Here is a 16,973-nt window from a genome sequence, read left to right as displayed (position 1 = left end):
CCTTCCTCAATAGCAAAGAAATGAGGCAGAGAGAGGGATGAGCCCACTGGTGCTACGATCCTCCATCCATCCATCTGTCCATCCATCTGTCCATCTACCCATCCTTTCATCCATCCATCCATCCATCCATCCATCCATCTGTCCATCTATCCATCCATCCATCCATCCATCCATCCATCCATCCATCCATTGATCCATCCATTGATCCATCCTTCCATCCATCCACCCATTGATCCATCCATCTGTCCATCCATCCATCCATCCATTGATCCATCCATCCATTGATCCATCCATCCATTGATCCATCCATCTGTCCATCCATCCATCCATCCATCCACCATCCATCCATCCATTGATCCATCTGTCCATCTACCCATCCTTTCATCCGTCCATCCATCTATCCATCCATCCACCATCCATCCATCCTTCCATCCATCTGTCCATCTACCCATCCTTTCATCCATCCATCCATCCATCCATCCATCCATCCATCCATTGATTCATCCATCTGTCCATCTACCCATCCTTTCATCCATCCATCCATCCATCCATCCATCCATCCATCCATCCGTCTACCCATCCGACTTTCCATCATCCATCATCCATCCACCCATCATTCTGTCTGTTGATCCATCCATCCATCCATCCATCCATCCATCCATCTGTCCATCCATTCATCATTCCATCCTTTTGGTCCCTCATTCCATCCACCCATCCATCTATCCATCCATTTTTTCATCCCTTCATCCCTCCATCCAGGAGTAGAATGTCATAGACAGACTTGGTCTATCTTGTTTCTGCTGTTCCTTCTGCATCTAGAATGGAGCCTGATGTATCACAGGGACATGAATATCTTTTGGATGAACAAATTCATCCATCTGGCCACCTCTCCATTCAGTCATTCATCCATCATCTCTCATTCTTTCATTCATGAAATGTTCCTATGTTAGATCAGGCCTGGGAGTTACAGAAGAGGTTGAGAATGTTCCTGCACTTGAGGCCTTTGCAGACTGGAGAGGGGGTCATATCTGGAAGAGTGTCAGCAAGAAGTGACTTCCTTGTGATGGAATAATCGTGCAGTGTCAGGCTCAGGAGCAGAAGATGAAGCTGGTGTGGCTCGAAGAAGCCACTTCACTGAGAGTCAAGATGGGGGCATGGACTTTATTCCAGGGGCAACCACTGGAGGGTTGAGGCCAGATCTGCACTTGGGGAAACACCCTGATGTGTGGAGTAGAGATCCGGGTGGCAGGGGAGGGCTGAGAGAGTCCTGGGGTGCTCTGTACCTTCATCTAACTGAGTCTTAGCATGAGGCTCCGCGAGCCACGCTCTCCTTCCTCAGACTCCCTCTTCCTCTGAATCCTCCATTTCTGGCTCAGATCCCTCTCCTGAGCATCAAGAGCTTCAGGGGGCTGAGAGGAGATGGCGGCAAGGCTCTTGGGGTGCCTCGGTGGCTGAGTGGGCATACAGGCACACAGGGTGACACCCAGGTCCCAGGTTGGAAGGCAAATGGATGGGGAGCCCCAGGAAGCAGGTTCTGGGCCAAAATTCTGTCACTAGACCATCCAGGCTGGAAACAGATCAAGGAAACAGCAGGGTAAGGATGGAGCTTGAGTCTGGGATGTGGCAGAGAGAGGGTCATGGGTACAGGAGGGGCTGAGTTCCCTGGAGAAGGACCAGGGCCGTCTCCCGCCCCGGAGATGCAGGCCCGCCACCCTTGGTGACTGCCCTCCTGTGCTTCCCAGGCCTCGGGGCTATCAGAATGGATGGGGAAGCAGATGGAGCCCTTGCACTCTGTGCCCCCCGCAGCCATCACCCTGATCCTGTCCCTGCTCGTCGCTGCGTTCACCGAGTGCACAAGCAACGTGGCCACCACCACCTTGTTCCTGCCCATCTTTGCCTCCATGGTAAGTGACCTGCCAGCGAGATAACCCCTAGCCATCAGGTCACAGGAAGCGGTCAACCTGTGACCCTATCCCATGGTCCCCTGGAGGGACCATGAGTTGGGGGCCAGAGCCTGACCACTCTTCTGAGGTCCTTCTTTGTACCCCGCTTGCTCCCCAAGGTCCAGGCAAGAACCGGGCACTTAGCATTCACTTTTAAAGGTGGCTGATTATTTCTCGAGCCAAGCAGACGGGATTCGCAGTGAGGAGGGGTGGGCCAGCACCGTGGGGGTGATAGAGGGCCTGGAGTGCATGGGGTGCAAGGCACGATGGCCGGAGCCCACCCGGAGGCGTACTGGGGAGCCAGGTCTCCAGGGTGGTGAGAGGCGGAGATGTCCAGGGGATGGAGCCGCCCAGGGCTCCGGGTGGTGGTGGTGGAGTGGTTGGCACTGGGGGCCAGGCTGGCATGTATCTGAGGTGGAACAGAGCCGAGAGCGGCTTTAGCAGAGGAGCAGCTGTGACCTTTCCTTGCACTTGCTTCCATCACTCGCTGTGGGGTGTTCCGACCTCGGGGGGGGGGTGCAGCCAGAGCTCTGGGCGGGGGGTCAGAGGACCTGAGTGTGAGCTGTGGGGTCCTCGAACATGTCGCCTCGGTTCTCACTTGTCCTCAGGGTCCAGTGAGGGACAAGGGGCCGTGGAAATCCCCATGAGCGACAGCACGGGCCTGGGAGGGAGCCCGACGCACAGTGGTCTTGGCTCAGGGTTCAAGTTGCCAGATTTCTGTGCAGCTGCCCCACGTTCATGCATGTGGACGTAAAACCTTCTGTTCTCGGTGAAGGTAAAAGCATTGGCTCCCTCCGTCCTAAGCAGCCCCCGCCCACCCCACCCCCCAGAGCCACACAGATGGGGCTTCACCTGAGGCTGTGGCCAGGCCCTTTGAAAGCAGACTTTTCTAGAAGTAGACCTCACAGTTACTGCCCCGGCCCCCCTGGAGCCCCTGCCCCAGCGTCCGCCTGCGGGAGGGGACGGGAGCCAGCTGCCTGGCTGGGTCACAGAGGTACACAGGGCATGCTCACTGGGCACACCCCGGACCAGGGCAAATGGGGTGGGCAGGAAGCAGACGGAGACCCTGCCCGGGCCTCTCCACTGCTGCCAGACGGCATGCGTTTGGGAGCAGCCTTTCCAGAGGGTGGTCATAACCCGGAGCCGCTCATGCTCGCCCACCCGGACTCAGCAGTTTCATGTCTGGGGATGTACCTCAGGAAGCTGGTCGGCGGTGCTCACAGGCATATATTATAGGATTGGTGGTTGTGGACTTGCATTCACAGCTGCGGGTGTGGGCGGGAGGGGACACAGTCATACGCTGCAGTAGTATCAAGGGTTGAGGGCAACACAGGTTTTTTAAAAAATATTTTATTTATTTATTCACGAGAGACACAGAGAGAGGCAGAGACACAGGCAGAGGGAAAGGCAGGCTCCCTGCGGGGAGCCCGATGCGGGACTCGATCCCAGGACCCCAGGGTCATGCCCTAAACCAAAGGCAGATGCTTAACCACTGAGCCCCCCAGGTGTCCACATGTTCTTTATCAACAGTGTCATTCTGTGGTCCTGCTCTGCACCTGAGTGTCATTCTCCTTGAAGTGTCTGTTGTGCTAGCACATAGGACACCGCTGTTTGTACACGCGTGTCTCACCTGACCGCCTGCCTCCGTAGTAGTTGCTACACTGAGGAATCTGTCCCCGGGGGTCTTGCTGCTGTAATGTCACACGGGCATCTGTCCTCACATGTGCAAATCCGCACGGCGGGCTGTTGATTCCGACAGAGACGGGAACGCATTGTGAATCACATCGCTCGCTCACTGAATGAATGCGTCGTGCATGTCTGGTCTGCACCCGGCGCTGCTGGGTGTGGCTGGAGGGTAGAAAGGTTAGGCACCGCATTCCCCAGGGCGTGGATGCACCCATACAGGCAGGGGTAAGTGGGCTCTGGAGGCCTGTGGCAGGGCGGGCAGGCGTGAGCACATGGTGGCTGTGGGAACAGGTCCGGTGTGGTCCCAGCACAGCGTGGTCTGTGGCACATGGCTAGCAGCTGAGTGAACAGGGCGTTCGGAAGTGCCTCCCCAGGGAGGTGGCTCTGAGGTTCAGCCCTGGGAGGCTGGCATGGTTATTGTTCAGACCCAGAGCGGAGAGTCCAGGGGCCTGTGGGGCAAAGGCATGGGGCCGGGATGCACGCAGGGCACAGGGGAGTGTCTGCCTGTGGTGCCTGTGACCTCGCAGCCCTGTGTGTCTCCCCAGTCACGGTCCATCGGCCTCAACCCGCTGTACGTTATGCTGCCCTGCACTCTGAGCGCATCCTTTGCCTTCATGCTGCCCGTGGCCACCCCACCCAACGCCATTGTCTTCACCTACGGACACCTCAAGGTTTCTGACATGGTAAATGCAGCCCCTCCGCCTGCGCTGGGGCTGGATGGCCGTTTACTACGGACGTGGGATGTTGGGTCCCGTGCTCTCGATGGGCATCTATGCACAGCTTCACTTCTCTGTTGATGCTGTCTCAAGATCTGCAGATGGTGGCGTCTCCCAGAGCTGAGAGGCGGGCTCTGGAGGCTGTCACCTTGGGGAGCCCTTGATGAGCCCCCGGGAAGGCATGAGGGCAGGGGGCCCCTGGGGGCTGGGATGGGTGTTGCAAACTAACGAGGACCCATGAGACGGGTCCAGGGCAGGTAATGGCGGAGACGCAGGAGCAGGGATAGGGACAGGGGCCCTGCTGGGAGCAAGGGATGTCTTAGAACAGATGCAGACAGAGGAAGACCCACCCCCTCCTGCTGTGGCTCCATCACCTGTCACCACCAGTCACCACCTGTCACCGGAGGGGGAGGGGGAGGGAGGAGGGGGGCATGTTTGGGGATCCCAGGGGCTCTGGGGGTTGTCTCACCCCACCTCCTGTGGGCTGTTAGCGGTGCTCATGGGGGCTCAGGGGACCCACCTGTGCTGCCCATTTCCCAGGGGCGCTGGTGGCACCTGCTCTGCCTGGGGGTAGGGTGAACACGAAGCCAGCCAGGCCCAGGACGGGCTCCCTTCCCTGAGGGCAGCGGCTCCCCATCCCATTCCGACAGCCCGGCTGCCCAGGGGGTCCTGACGCTGACCCTGGTTCTTCCCCAGATGAAGACAGGACTCATCATGAACGTAATCGGAGTCTTCTGTGCCTTTCTGGCCATCAACACCTGGGGACGGGTCATATTTGACCTGGACCGTTTCCCTGCCTGGGCCAACGTGACGAATATCGAGACCTAGGGAAGAGCCCTGTGACCGCCGAGTATAGCGCCCCCGCCCTCCAAGGAGCCCCACACCTTCCCGCACACCTTGCAGCAGAGTCTTGGGGTCCACTCCCCAGAGTGGCCCAGTGATGCCCACACCCCCACGGAGACTGAACCCAATGGGCCGCCTCCTCCTGCAGGCCCATGCCCAGCATGGGGAGTGGGGGATGGGCGGCGGCTGGGCAGAAGAGCAGGGAGCCCCTTGGGATGCTGGGGGGATGTCTGCTTTTCCCCAGGGTTGGGAGGGGGGCTCCTGCCAGCCCCAAGCTGGGCTCTGCTGTCCACCCACCGAGGCCCACAGTCGTCGGTGGAGTGGGGGTTGGATCCCAGCTCAGGAAGCAAGAGAACAGCGGCCACCGAGAGCCTGTGCCTCCCCCAGCTCTCTGTGGCCCCATCCCATCTCTCTCATTACTTGACAGGGGACACCCCCCCCAAGGGGCAGGCTGTCTGGTCCCAGGCAGCTTCCCACTGCTGGGGTCCGAGCCTCCTGGAGCCGCAGGGAGCACAGTGCTACCCTCGAAGGCTGACACTGGGGCTGCTGACTTCTGGATGCTGCGGCCCACAGCTCCACGCCGGCTGACATGCTCTGTTGTGAGGGACGACATGTACCCCTCCACTGTCGGGGCCATCGGGTGGCCATCGGGGCTGTCGGCTCCTGCCTGGGGCCCTCCAGCGCCCTTACTTCCCCCAAGTGGCTGGGCTGGGGTCACATTCCTTGTGTGGGCAGTGATGGCTGCTCTGGGGCCCCCCAGCGGCAGGTGCAGAGTGGACACAGCTGTGCATGGCAGAGCCAGAGCGGGGCCGCCAGAGCTGGTCGTGCTGGGGCTCGGGCTCCCCTCATTGCCAGGCTTTGGCAGCCATGCCTGGCGGTAACATGGCTTCGCCGAGAACGAGCCGCGCTCGGCGGCCCCCGGGCAGTGTGGCTGCGGGGACGCCCGCCCCTGCCTACCAATGCCTTACCTGTCCTCCTGGGGCTGCTCTGAAGGCCACGCAGGAGCAGGAACACATCAGGTTCATTGGTGGCACTTGTCAGGGCCGGAGGACATCGGGGCTCAAGGAAAGGCCCCCCGAGGACTAGGGTGGGATGGTTCCCCTGGCCCATGGGACACACTGGGCCTGGCTCTCTGCCGTGCAGCAGGCAGTGGCAGGTGCCTGAGCGAACACGTGCTCAGGGCCCACCTCCTATCCATGCTGCTCCCCCTGGTCCTCACAGCAGCCCCATGATGTGGGCTCATGCTCTGAGGACACAGAGGCCCCAACAGGCTGAGCTGTTACAGGATCGTTGTTGCCCTCACACCCATGGGTTTTGGTCGCGGCCATCTGGGAGTGAAAACGTGGGGAGGGGAGGGGAGTGGGCAGCAGGGCAGGCATCCTGGGTGATGACACGAGGCCCCTGGGGATGGAGGGAACCTGAGCACGTGGCCCCCTCGGCATTCAGGGTTTTAGAAGCTCCTTTGAGGAGCTGTCTGGGGCCGTCCAAGAGTGGGCCCCGTGGATCAGCCACTGAGTGTGCTCGTTGGGCCCCTGATCACACTCCTATGTCCCCAGCGGGGGCCTCTCCGTGTGCAGATGGCCTCTGGGCCAACCTCTGGACACTGACCCCTCCATTCCTAACACTGACCCTCACATCACAGCTCGTTGTTTAGCTTCAGGGACGTCTTGGCAAAGTTGCTCCCGCAGAGGCCATGAGATGGGATGCTGCTGTGGTGTCGTCTGCACCGTCCAGTTCCCTGTGTCCTCGGGGGGACCCTGGCCCTGGTGACCCGTGTGTCCTTTTAACACCTAACCAAGTCATGTGTCCAGACTTGTACATTAAGTGAGTGGCTGTGACAACTCCAAGTAGACTTTCCACCCTCGCACCCGCTGCTCCTTGTGTACCCACCAAGGGCCTTGTGCACAGGCTGGCGAGGGGCCATGATCCCACCTACCCCAAGGCCTGTGTGCTCAGGGAGGAGCCCCTGCAGATGTGGGCTCGGGGACTGTGGGCATCTGGCCCTCCCCTCGGAGGAGCCGGCCCGCTCCCGCTGTGGATGTCTGTCAGTGCCCGAGGACCCGTGCTGCCTACCTCTCTGGGGCGGGGATGCCAGCTAACCCCGAGTGGCCCACAGCGGGTGTGCAGGGAACAGGACTGAGCCATCACTGTGGTCGTGAGTGAGGTCATGATGGCCACCATCCAGGGTGCTGGCAGAGGGTGGGGGGGTCCGGAGAGCAGACTGCCAGCCCAAGGACTCGGACCACAGGCTCTTTCCAAACAGCTTCTCCTAAAGCCACTGCTGCTCTGACCGTTATGGCAGATGGGGACGGTGTGTGGCTGCAGGTGATGGCGGTGCGAGCGTCTGGGTGTTCACGGTCAGCGGGACAGGGAGTCTGAGGTCCGCAGGGTCCTGAGGGCACTGAGCTCGAGCTGTGTGCACATGCAGATCTACACCAGAGGCAGCCGGAAGGGTTCCCTCCTTTCAGGACAGCAAACGCCTTCTCTGGAGGCCAACTGTCTGCCCTGTGTGTGTATCTGGCCAGTACTTTGTCCTTAGCCACTGGCTGGCTGGTGGTGCGCAAGAGGTGATCCCAGCACTATTGCCACGGGCCCATCAGGATGCATCTCCTGGGCTCGGCGAGTTGGCCTGTCTGTTGAAACCAGGAAACATTCTACCCCCAAACCTAGAGAAATGTGGGGGTGCTGCTGGGTGGGCAATGTGCAAGGCACGGGCTCCTGGCGGGGCCTCAGCTTCTATCAGGAAGGGTCCCCAGGCTGGCCTGGTGTGGAGTCAGTTCCCTGGCCTCTATCTGGGCTCAGTTGTTTGCCGGAAGCCCTCCCACACCTTCTCCCCCGTTGATGTTGTGCCTCTAATGTCTTGGAAGGAGGTTGTGCCCAAGACCCCGTCCTCTCCTCTGAGCACCTGGCTCAGGTGGCTGAGGTCAGCTAGGGTCGTGATCCTGTGACCAGGACTACTCTCCAAGCTGCGCTGCCAGTGATAGAGGAACCCCACCAGGGTCACAAGTGATGCCAGAAATCCTCATCCTCGGCCCTGGAACTGGGTGTCTCGCTGACGTTCTGAGCCCAGACCCTCCTTAGGGGAGGATCCAGGTTCTTGCTTCCCTGGCCAGCCTGCCCAGATGGCCACGTCCACCCCGGAGACACAGGCTGCCCCCGGCTGCCTGCCACCCGCCAGCGCTGACGGCCCAGGGCAGACGAACATCGGGACTCAGCTTCTGAGACATGGCGAGTTTTTATATTTAAAAAGTGAACACTGTTAACCCAGCATGAGAAATTCCATGGGCACAAAGCCACTTCAAGAGGCCCCCAGCGGTTCCAGAATGGGATTTGCTGGCAGCATCTTTCTTGTCCTTCCAGAAACAGCCCGTCTGCACGAGCTTCTCCTGTAGACATGCATCCTCTCCATCACACAGGGGCTGCGTCCTGCACGAAGCACCCATCCATGTTTCCGCCCCTCCCCTTAATTTATTTGGAGAATGTTCCATTTCAGGACATGTGAATTTTGACTCTTTTCTCATCCAATAGCCTGTTTTATTTTTAAATTGAGGTAACGTGAAAATCCAGCCAACTGCGCGGGTTGTGAGCACACTGTTCCATGCATCGCTCACAACTGTGTGCAGCTTGTGAGCGACACCCACCCCCGCCTGTCCCCCGTCCCCATCTCCTCCTCCCTCCCTGTGCTCCCCCCCCCCTCTGGCCACCACTGTTCCCCTAAACCTCTGCATCTGCTGAACAAAATGCTTGTGATGTTTGTTCCTTCGCAATTGTTGCTAAGCGGCTCCTAGGGCACGGCCGCGGTCTGGCCGCTCCCCCTGGGTGGCCTTGAGGGGTGTTCCGGTCTGGGGCTGGCCTGAATAAAGCTGTGTTCTCTCTGCAGGAATGTGTTCGTGAGCTCGTGCTTGCGTTTCTCCGGGTGAGGGCACCCCCAGGGTTAGAGGCCCCAGGTAGTTTGAAAGCTACATCGTATTCCAGGGAGAGCGCAACCCGGCAAAGACACAAGCCCTGGGGACGGGCAGCCGGTCAGTGCTGGCCACGCCAGGCTTCTGCTAACACTGCAGTGACTGAGTCGATGAGTCTCCCTGAACCCGTGTGAGGAGAGTGCTTTCCAGAATGGCAGGCTGGATGATGGGGTGTGTGCATTTAAACCTGGGGCAGGAGCACCTGGGGAGTCAGCAGCATCTGCCTTTGTCTTAGGGCGTGACCCTGGGGTCCCGGGGTCAACTCCTGCATTGGGCTCCCCACAGGGAGCCTGCTTCTTCCTCTGCCTGTGTCTCTGCCTCTCTCTCTGTGTCCCATGAATAAATAAAATCTTAAAAAATAATAATAATTAAAAAATAAGCCTGGGTCAGATACTGACCCTCTGCTACCCAAGGGAGTGGTGCCACCATTTATTATCAAAAACTGCACACAATGCCTTATTCTTGCACATCTTAGCAACATTGTGTACCATCAAACTTCTCAATCTTAACTTGAAAAATACTAAGTAGTTGAAAAATATTATCTCATGATTTTCATTCCATTTATTTAAATTACGTGGAACAAGAAGCATCAAAAAATTTTTTTTCAGATATTTATAATTTGTTTGTGTCTCTTTTTGGTGAACTCCGTTTTCTCCATTTTTCCTCCCCCAGAGGTCTTTTCTTACTCATTTGTAAGAACTCTTTATATATTAAGGAAACTAGTCAGTGAGCAGAGGACTAGTGAGAGTGTCTATTAAGATCTGGTGAAGATGGTTACTCTCTGTTTATTGTTTATAACCTACCCTCCCCCCTGGCAATTCTCACAAACTTTTCATAAGAATTTCTGAATCAGCTTCTCCAGTTCCAAAAACAACGTGGTCAGCATGCACCTCTCGGGCCATCTCTCCTACGCCTCTCCCTCCCTCTGTAGGGTTTCCTGGCCTCTGCGCTGGGGGTGTCTGGGGCCAGGATCATTCTTTCTGTGGGGAGCTGTACTGTGCGCTGTGGGATGTCCAGCAGCGTCTTGACCTCTATTCACCAGATGCCAAGAGCAGCCTCCATCCGCACCCCCTGGCTGCGATGATTAATACTCATTGCCAAGTGTCTGGGAACCATGGACTCAGCCTGACCTGGCAGCACGGGACAACTTGCTGCTCCCAGTGCCTATGGGGGGTGCTGTCCCACCTCTACCAGCCCCAAGCTGCCCTAACCAGCCTTGAGATGCTGTAACCGGCCCGAGCTCCCCTAACCAACCCTGGGCTCCCCTAACCTGCCCCAAGCTCCCCTAATCAGCCCTGAGCTCCCTGTACCAGCCCTGAGCTCTCCTAACCCGCCCTGAGCTCCCCTAACTTGCCTCGTGCTCCCCTAACCCACCCCGTGCTCTCCTAACCCACTCCGTTCTCTCCCAACCGGCCCCGAGCTCCCCTAACCCACCTGGAGCTCCCCTAACCTGCCCCAAGCTTCCCTAACCCACCCTGAGCTCCCCTAACTTGCCCTGTGCTCTCCTAACTCACCCTGTTCTCCCCTAACCGGCCCCTAGCTCCCCTAACCCACCTGGAGCTCCCTAACCTGCCTCGTGCTCCCCTAACCCACCCAGTGCTCTCCTAACCTACCCTGTTCTTCCCTAACTGGCCCCAAGCTCCCCTAACCCACCCGGAGCTCCCCTAACCTGCCCCAAGCTCCCCTAACTTGCTCTGTGCTCCCCTAACCTGTCCCGTGCTCCTCTAACTGGCCCTGAGCTCTCCTAACTTTCCCTGTGCTCCCTTAACCTGCCCTGAATTCCCCTAACTTGCCCCGTGCTCCCCTAACCCACCCCGAGCTTCCCTAACCACTCTTCCTTTCTCCCTGTGGCTCTGTCCACCATCCAGCTAGGACATAATTTACTCCCGACATCCTTCCTCTGTCTCTCCCCCGCCTTCAAGAGTGGAAGGTCTTACTCCCACGTCCTCTGCACCTAGAGCACACCTGGTACATACATAGTATAGGCTGACTCTTTGGGTTTTTCCCATTTAATAGTTTTGTCTTTAAATTGGATAAATGAGGGATCCCTGGGTGGTGCAGCGGTTTAGCGCCTGCCTTTGGCCCAGGGCGCAATCCTGGAGACCCGGGATCGAATCCCACGTCGGGCTCCCAGTGCATGGAGCCTGCTTCTCCCTCTGCCTGTATCTCTGCCTCTCTCTCTCTCTCTCTCTGTGTGTGTGTGTGTGTGTGACTATCATAAATAAATTAAAAAAAATAAATTGGATAAATGAGGCTCACCTGCATGGCTCAGTGGATGAGTATCTGCCCTCAGCTCAGGTCATGATCCCGGGGTCCTAGGATCGAGTCCTGTGCCGGGCTCCCTGCTCAGCAGGGAGCCTGCCTCTCCCTGCCCCTCTGTGCTCTCTTGCTCTCAAATAAATTAAATCTTTAGACATTTGGATAAATGAATAGATCAGAGCAGGCTCATAGATTAGGTTAGATGAGAAATGACTACTGATTCATTCTGCACGAAAAGATGGTATTTTCCCTCATATTAAAGTGTCCTCTTCTGCCCTCCTGCAAAGTGGGCAGTCCATTGTAAATAAGAAATACTGAATGATTTTTATAGTAAATGTCTTGTCCAGCCTGTTTTTTTTTTTTTTTTAATTTCCCCTAAAATTTCCCCTATTCCCTATTTCCCCTTCCCCTTGGGAAGCTTGGGAAGCACCGTCTGCTCATGGGCTGTGGGGCCAGGCCTCAGCGATGTCCCGAGCCCTGACCCTGGACCTGGCGTCATGTGTCTGGGAGCTCTAGCTGTGTCTCTCCCCAGCTCTCCCTCAAGTCTGGGGGGGTGGGGGCACGTGTGTCCACCGTCCTTCCTGAGGGCCTCCAGCCGACGGCCATGCTTAGGCCCCCATGTGGCTTCTCCAGAGAACTGGGGCTCATCTCTGAGCTCCCTGGGGGGCAGGTGACAGACCGGAGAGTGATCTTTGCTTTCTTGGTCAGTTCCCGAGCCTAATGGCAGGGGCTTGTGCCAGGGACAGACTGTCGGGGGTCAGGGTATTACAGGAGGGCAGGGCCCTGCCTCCCATCTCTCTGTTTTCCCCACACCTTCTGGACAGGCCTGTCCCCCACCTGATCTGCAGGGTGGGAGTGGGGGGAGGCCGGGCACGGCCACTGCAGAGCTCTGGCTCTCCTTCCGTCATCGCTGCCTCTGCTGGGGCCTCCTGTTCGGCTGCTCCTGGGAGGATGCCTGTCAGGGCCACATGGGCCCCGGGTCCACCCGAGGTCACCCTGAGTGTGCACGAGGTGGCCTCCAGATGGGTCTGAAGCTGTTACCTGGCACCACTCCGGGCAAAGAGAAGGCCCACAGAAGCACAAAGCTCCAGAAATATTACATAAAACAAGCTGATACTTGGTGGGGGTGGGGTGGGGGGTGGGGAGCTGCAGGGGGGCTGCTGGGCAGAGGCCCTGACCATGGGCACACCGAGTGCCCGCCAGCGTACTGTCCATCCTGCCCCCAGCCGGGCTTTACCCAGGCCCTCCCTCCAGGGCCCCAGCAGCCTGGACAGAGCCCAAGCTGGGAGGCCGGCTTCCAAAGGCGGGGGGCTCCTGCCCACGGTGGGCTCTGCGGTGTCCGTGGTTGGCCACTTGACATTTATAGCTCCAGTGCTTCTCAGCTTACTGTCCCTGCGGTGGGGTCTGGCTCTCGGGACAGCACCGCTGCGGTGAGCCTGCTGCTGGCCCCAGCCCAAGCCTGAGCTGGGAGGGAGGCCTGGTTCCTGCCGCTGGTTGCCCGGGGCCCTTTCCAGAACCTGGCTGGCTGCTGGAAAGCTGCCGGGATGCTGAGGGGCCCCTGGGACCCCTGGCCCAACAGGATCTCCCCCTGGCCTGTGTGGCACTCTGGACCAAGGCATGCTAGTACAGGGGTGAAGGAGCAGGAAGACCAAAGAAGGGCTTGGGGCAGGGCTGGATGGCCAGGGGCAGGGGTCTCTGTTGGGGGCAGGGGTCTCCGTTGGGGGCAGGGGACTTGAGGAGCACACAGGAAGCCCCCGTGTGTGTGCCACTCCCCACTTGCAGGGTGGCCTACACAGCCCTTCGGGCAGCCAGGACACTCTCCCTGCTGCCTAGTGTGACCCTCTCTCACGCGAGGGAGGGCTTCTCCGTCCAGGGGTCTGAGCTAGGAGGGACTGAGGAGGTGGGCCGGGTGTCCCCAAACGCTGCAGCCCCAGTGCAGCCAACCCGGAAGGGATGCTGACTCCAAAGGCCCACACTTCACTGTGCCATGTGGATTGGGGGTGTCTGAGGAGGGAAGGGGTGGGTGCTGCTGCCCCACAGAGACCCGGGAGGGGCCGGGCCTGGCTCCTGGCACCCATTGTCCACTCTGCTCTGCTATGACTCAGGGAAGGGGCCACCGTGTCACAGACCAACTCCCTGCCCTCCTGTCCCCCCACCCCCTCCCCCAAACCCAAGGCCTGACTCTGGCCTGCTCTCTGTGACCTCTGGGATTGGAAGATCACGTTGTGGAGGGAGGGAGGGAGGGAATGAAGGAGGGAGGGAGAGAGGGTCAGGCACGAGACAGGCCTCGGGTGTCTGGAACTCACACCCTACAATCCAGGGAAACCCCAAAGAGCAATCAGGGCAGAGGATGGGGGCAGGTGAGCCCTGATTATGGGGTGGGGTGTGGAGGGGGCTGTGGGAGGGCAGGGCCCGTCTTGGGGAGGTGAGGACAGCTACCTAAAAATGGAGCTGATTTTCATATAAATAGAACACCTTTTGGGCGTGTTTCTTTTTTAAAGTCAGGATTTATTTCAGTGCCCCCGTCCTAGCAAATACCCCGTGATGGGCCAGCCCGTGGTGGTTTCAGCCTGATGACATGGATAGCTTCTTCCTGGGCTGCCCTCAAGGATAAGCCGGTTCTGTCCCACAGTGAGGGCTCAATGCCTGGTGCAGGCTGAGAGATGGGTCACGGGGGTGGGCTCCAGTCAGTCCTCCAGAGCGCATGAACCCGAGGAGACAACCTGTGGCAGCTTGTGTGGACTGGCTCCTTCACTCAGGGTGTGTGAACCCACAAAGCTTCCGCCACTGATTTGAAGCAGTTATGAAAGATGAATAATTTTGCAGGTTCTCCTTCCTTCTTTCTGTTTTTTTTTTTTTAAGATTTTATTTATTTATTCATGAGAGACACAGAGAGAGGCAAAGACACAGATAGAGGGAGAAGCAGGCTCCCTGCGGGGAGCCCGATGTGGAACTCGATCCCAGGACCCGGGGATGACACCCTGAGCCGGAGGCTCAACCACTGAGCCCCTTGGATGTCCCTTCTTTCTTTTTTTTCTTTAACACACAGTAAGCACTTGCTAAGAGACGAAGAGATAGACACTGATCCTGCCCGTAGAATTCCTCCAGCAGAGTCAGGAGCATGTGCAAGAGGAGACTGGCCAAAGGTGGGGCGGGGGGCATCCAGGCCACAGGGGGCTGGTCCTGGGGCTTGGCTGAGGGAGGGGAGCTGTGTACGGCTGGACAGGTGTGCAGAGGAGCAGGTACTGGTGTCAGGCTCAGGCCCAAGTGCTGGTGAGGAGGCCCAGCTATGGGACCCCCGAGTGGCAGCCGGGGGTGGGGGTGGGGAGGGCGGGGAGGGCTGGTGGTTTCAGGCCAGCTGCCTGTGGGGTGGGGGTGGGGAAGGCTGGGGCAACCTACAGGAAGCCTGGGGGCCTGTCTGGGCTGCGAGGATTATGTCTGAAGTGGGAATCACAATAACACAAGTTCCCACCAGGCGGGGTGATGTGACTGAGCCGGGTATGCACACCAAGGGCCAGTCCTTTCGTGTCTGGCAAGGCTACGGGTCACAGGACGGTGTGGGGGGCCTTGGGGAGGAAGCAGCAGTGCAGCTGCAGGTTGGCCAGCAGAGGCCCAATCTCTTGTTCGTTCCCTCGGGCAGGGGAGTATCCGTGGGGCTGACAAGTGCTCTCCCCTAGTGGGTCTGGGGACAGAGAGGGACCTAGGGGCCGTGTGTGTTAACTTGGCCCCTTTAGCCCAGCTTGTCTGTTGACGATGGTCCCTAGAGGCCAGCACTTGACCTGACTCCAGGACCCCGCTCAGGGCCAGAGGTAGTGCAGCAATCGGGAACCTTCTGGAAGGCAAAGGCTGAGATCACCCCGACCAAGGGCAGCTCGCCTGCTCCACAGACAGGGCTCCCATCAGCTGTCCAGGCTCCTGGCTCGGGCCCCAGGCTGAAGCCCATTGGCTCCTAGGAGCCAGTGGTCTCCACTGAAGCCGGTGCTGACTTGGCTTCGAACGGGCTGCCTGGGAGGAGCTCCAGCAAGCCTGGCCCTGCGAAAAGGCCCGTTACCTGCCAGAGCTTGGCGTTCAAAATAGAATCTTGAGGAGCAGCAAACCCTTTAATTCAATGTGTCCCAACAGTGGGTCGGTGTGGGGATAACTATGATCCAGCCAGGCCCGGGCTATAATCACGGAGTCAGAATGAAAAATTATAGGCATTGTGTGGGCTTGTTTTAAATATAACGTAATCCATACTGCCCTCCCTCTTATTTGCTGGATTTGAAGTGGACTCCTTGGCAGTTGGCACAGATTTTGCCTGACGTGTAGCACATAAAAATGGCCCTTGCGCAGTGAAAGGGGCGTGGCAGGAGGCCTCCCCAGCCCCACGATGGTCCCTCCTGCCTGAGGCTCACGGCCCGTGGCCACCTGCATGGTCAGTGCAGGCACAGGCTCGGACCCCATGCTCCCACGGCTACCAAGCCATGTATGAGCCCCGGCAGGTCACAGGTGTGTGGGTGGTCACCAGGAGGAGGCCGCACGTCCCAGGGCCACCCCGATGTGCCCCTTGCCCTCAGCTGACCCTGTACGAGGAAGCCGAGGACAGACAGCGTTTCACACCCAACCAAGGTTCCCCGACGTTCTGTGCCTCGGCGCTGCTGTGCGTGGTGAGGCCGTATGTCGGTCCTGCCTTTCTGGAAAGCCAAATAATACATATCCCTCTGGTGGGAACCTAACCTAAGGGAGGGATCACATCGTGGACAAAAGTTGGTACTTAAAATATGTTGACTTTGGTGTGTTCTTCTACTCTTGGGAGGCAGTGAGATTTCGCAGTGTGTCCCACGGAGCCATTTCACACAGTCACTGAAGGTGTTAACGAAGGAAAATGCTCGCTAGAGAGTGGACACGGCGGACACAGAGCCGTGTGAGCCGCAGGCTTGAGAGGAGAACATAGAAGAGGGGCACGTGAGGACAGGTCACAGTGATGATAGCTGTTGCACTTATAGGATCCCATCTCATTTCTGGAGTCTCCCACAGTTTCCAAATATCTCATATTGAGCATGACTTTAACCTCCAAAGAGCTGAGCATGGAGAGTGTTAAATATGATGAGAGGGTGGGCCTTGCTGTCTCGGCTCCTGTCTGGGTTAGCGGCCATCCGCAGGGTCTGCAAGGTGACCACAGGGATTTGCTGACCGGAGGGCTCTGCCGAAGGCATCCGGGAAGGTGAGCTTTCTGAAATCTTTCCATGAGCCCCGGCATGGGCATGGCTGCCAGCCCTGCTCTGGCCCAGCCACCCCATGAGGGCCCATGACCCCCTGCCCAGCTGGGGCCAAGTGGGCTCTCTGTGGGCAAGGAGCTCATCAGAGCAGGAAGACAGGCTAATAGCCCCTCTGCTGTCCCCATGTCTGGGCTCTGGGGACCCCATTCATGGGCCCTGTTAGATCACACACCCCCAGCTGCTGGACACTGTCGGGTGAGGGTGGGGAGCCTGCAGAGCCTTGCTGGCAAGGGTCACGGAGGGACAGCCTGGTCTCTCCCAGCCGGTTCTCAGGAGGTCAACCCAGCTAAGGCCACCTGCAGAGAT

At 58.4% G+C, this 16,973-nt stretch overlaps 1 protein-coding gene across 6 annotated transcripts in view; it reads left to right on the top strand.

Annotated features, from left to right (window-relative positions):
- Positions 1-16,973, top strand: part of SLC13A5 (solute carrier family 13 member 5) — a 33,650-nt gene that overhangs the window by 13,247 nt on the left and 3,430 nt on the right. For 3 of the 6 annotated variants that reach the window (XM_072821663.1, XM_072821661.1, XM_072821659.1), the window contains 3 exons: positions 1,743-1,904; positions 4,175-4,312; positions 5,042-9,067. In XM_072821663.1, the coding sequence (XP_072677764.1) occupies positions 1,743-1,904; positions 4,175-4,312; positions 5,042-5,173 (432 nt within the window). In that variant the 3' untranslated portion in view covers positions 5,174-9,067. Of the gene's footprint in view, positions 1-1,742; positions 1,905-2,062; positions 2,126-2,551; positions 2,719-4,174; positions 4,313-5,041; positions 9,068-16,973 lie in introns of those variants that run through there. The other 3 variants (XR_012028496.1, XM_072821662.1, XM_072821660.1) reach the window with 3 other exon arrangements.

Source organism: Canis lupus, chromosome 3, assembly GCF_048164855.1.
Source record: "Canis lupus baileyi chromosome 3, mCanLup2.hap1, whole genome shotgun sequence".
In the NCBI taxonomy this organism is placed as follows: domain Eukaryota; kingdom Metazoa; phylum Chordata; class Mammalia; order Carnivora; family Canidae; genus Canis; species Canis lupus.
Note: the sequence above shows the minus strand (reverse complement) of the source record. Positions and strands in the feature narration are given on the sequence as shown.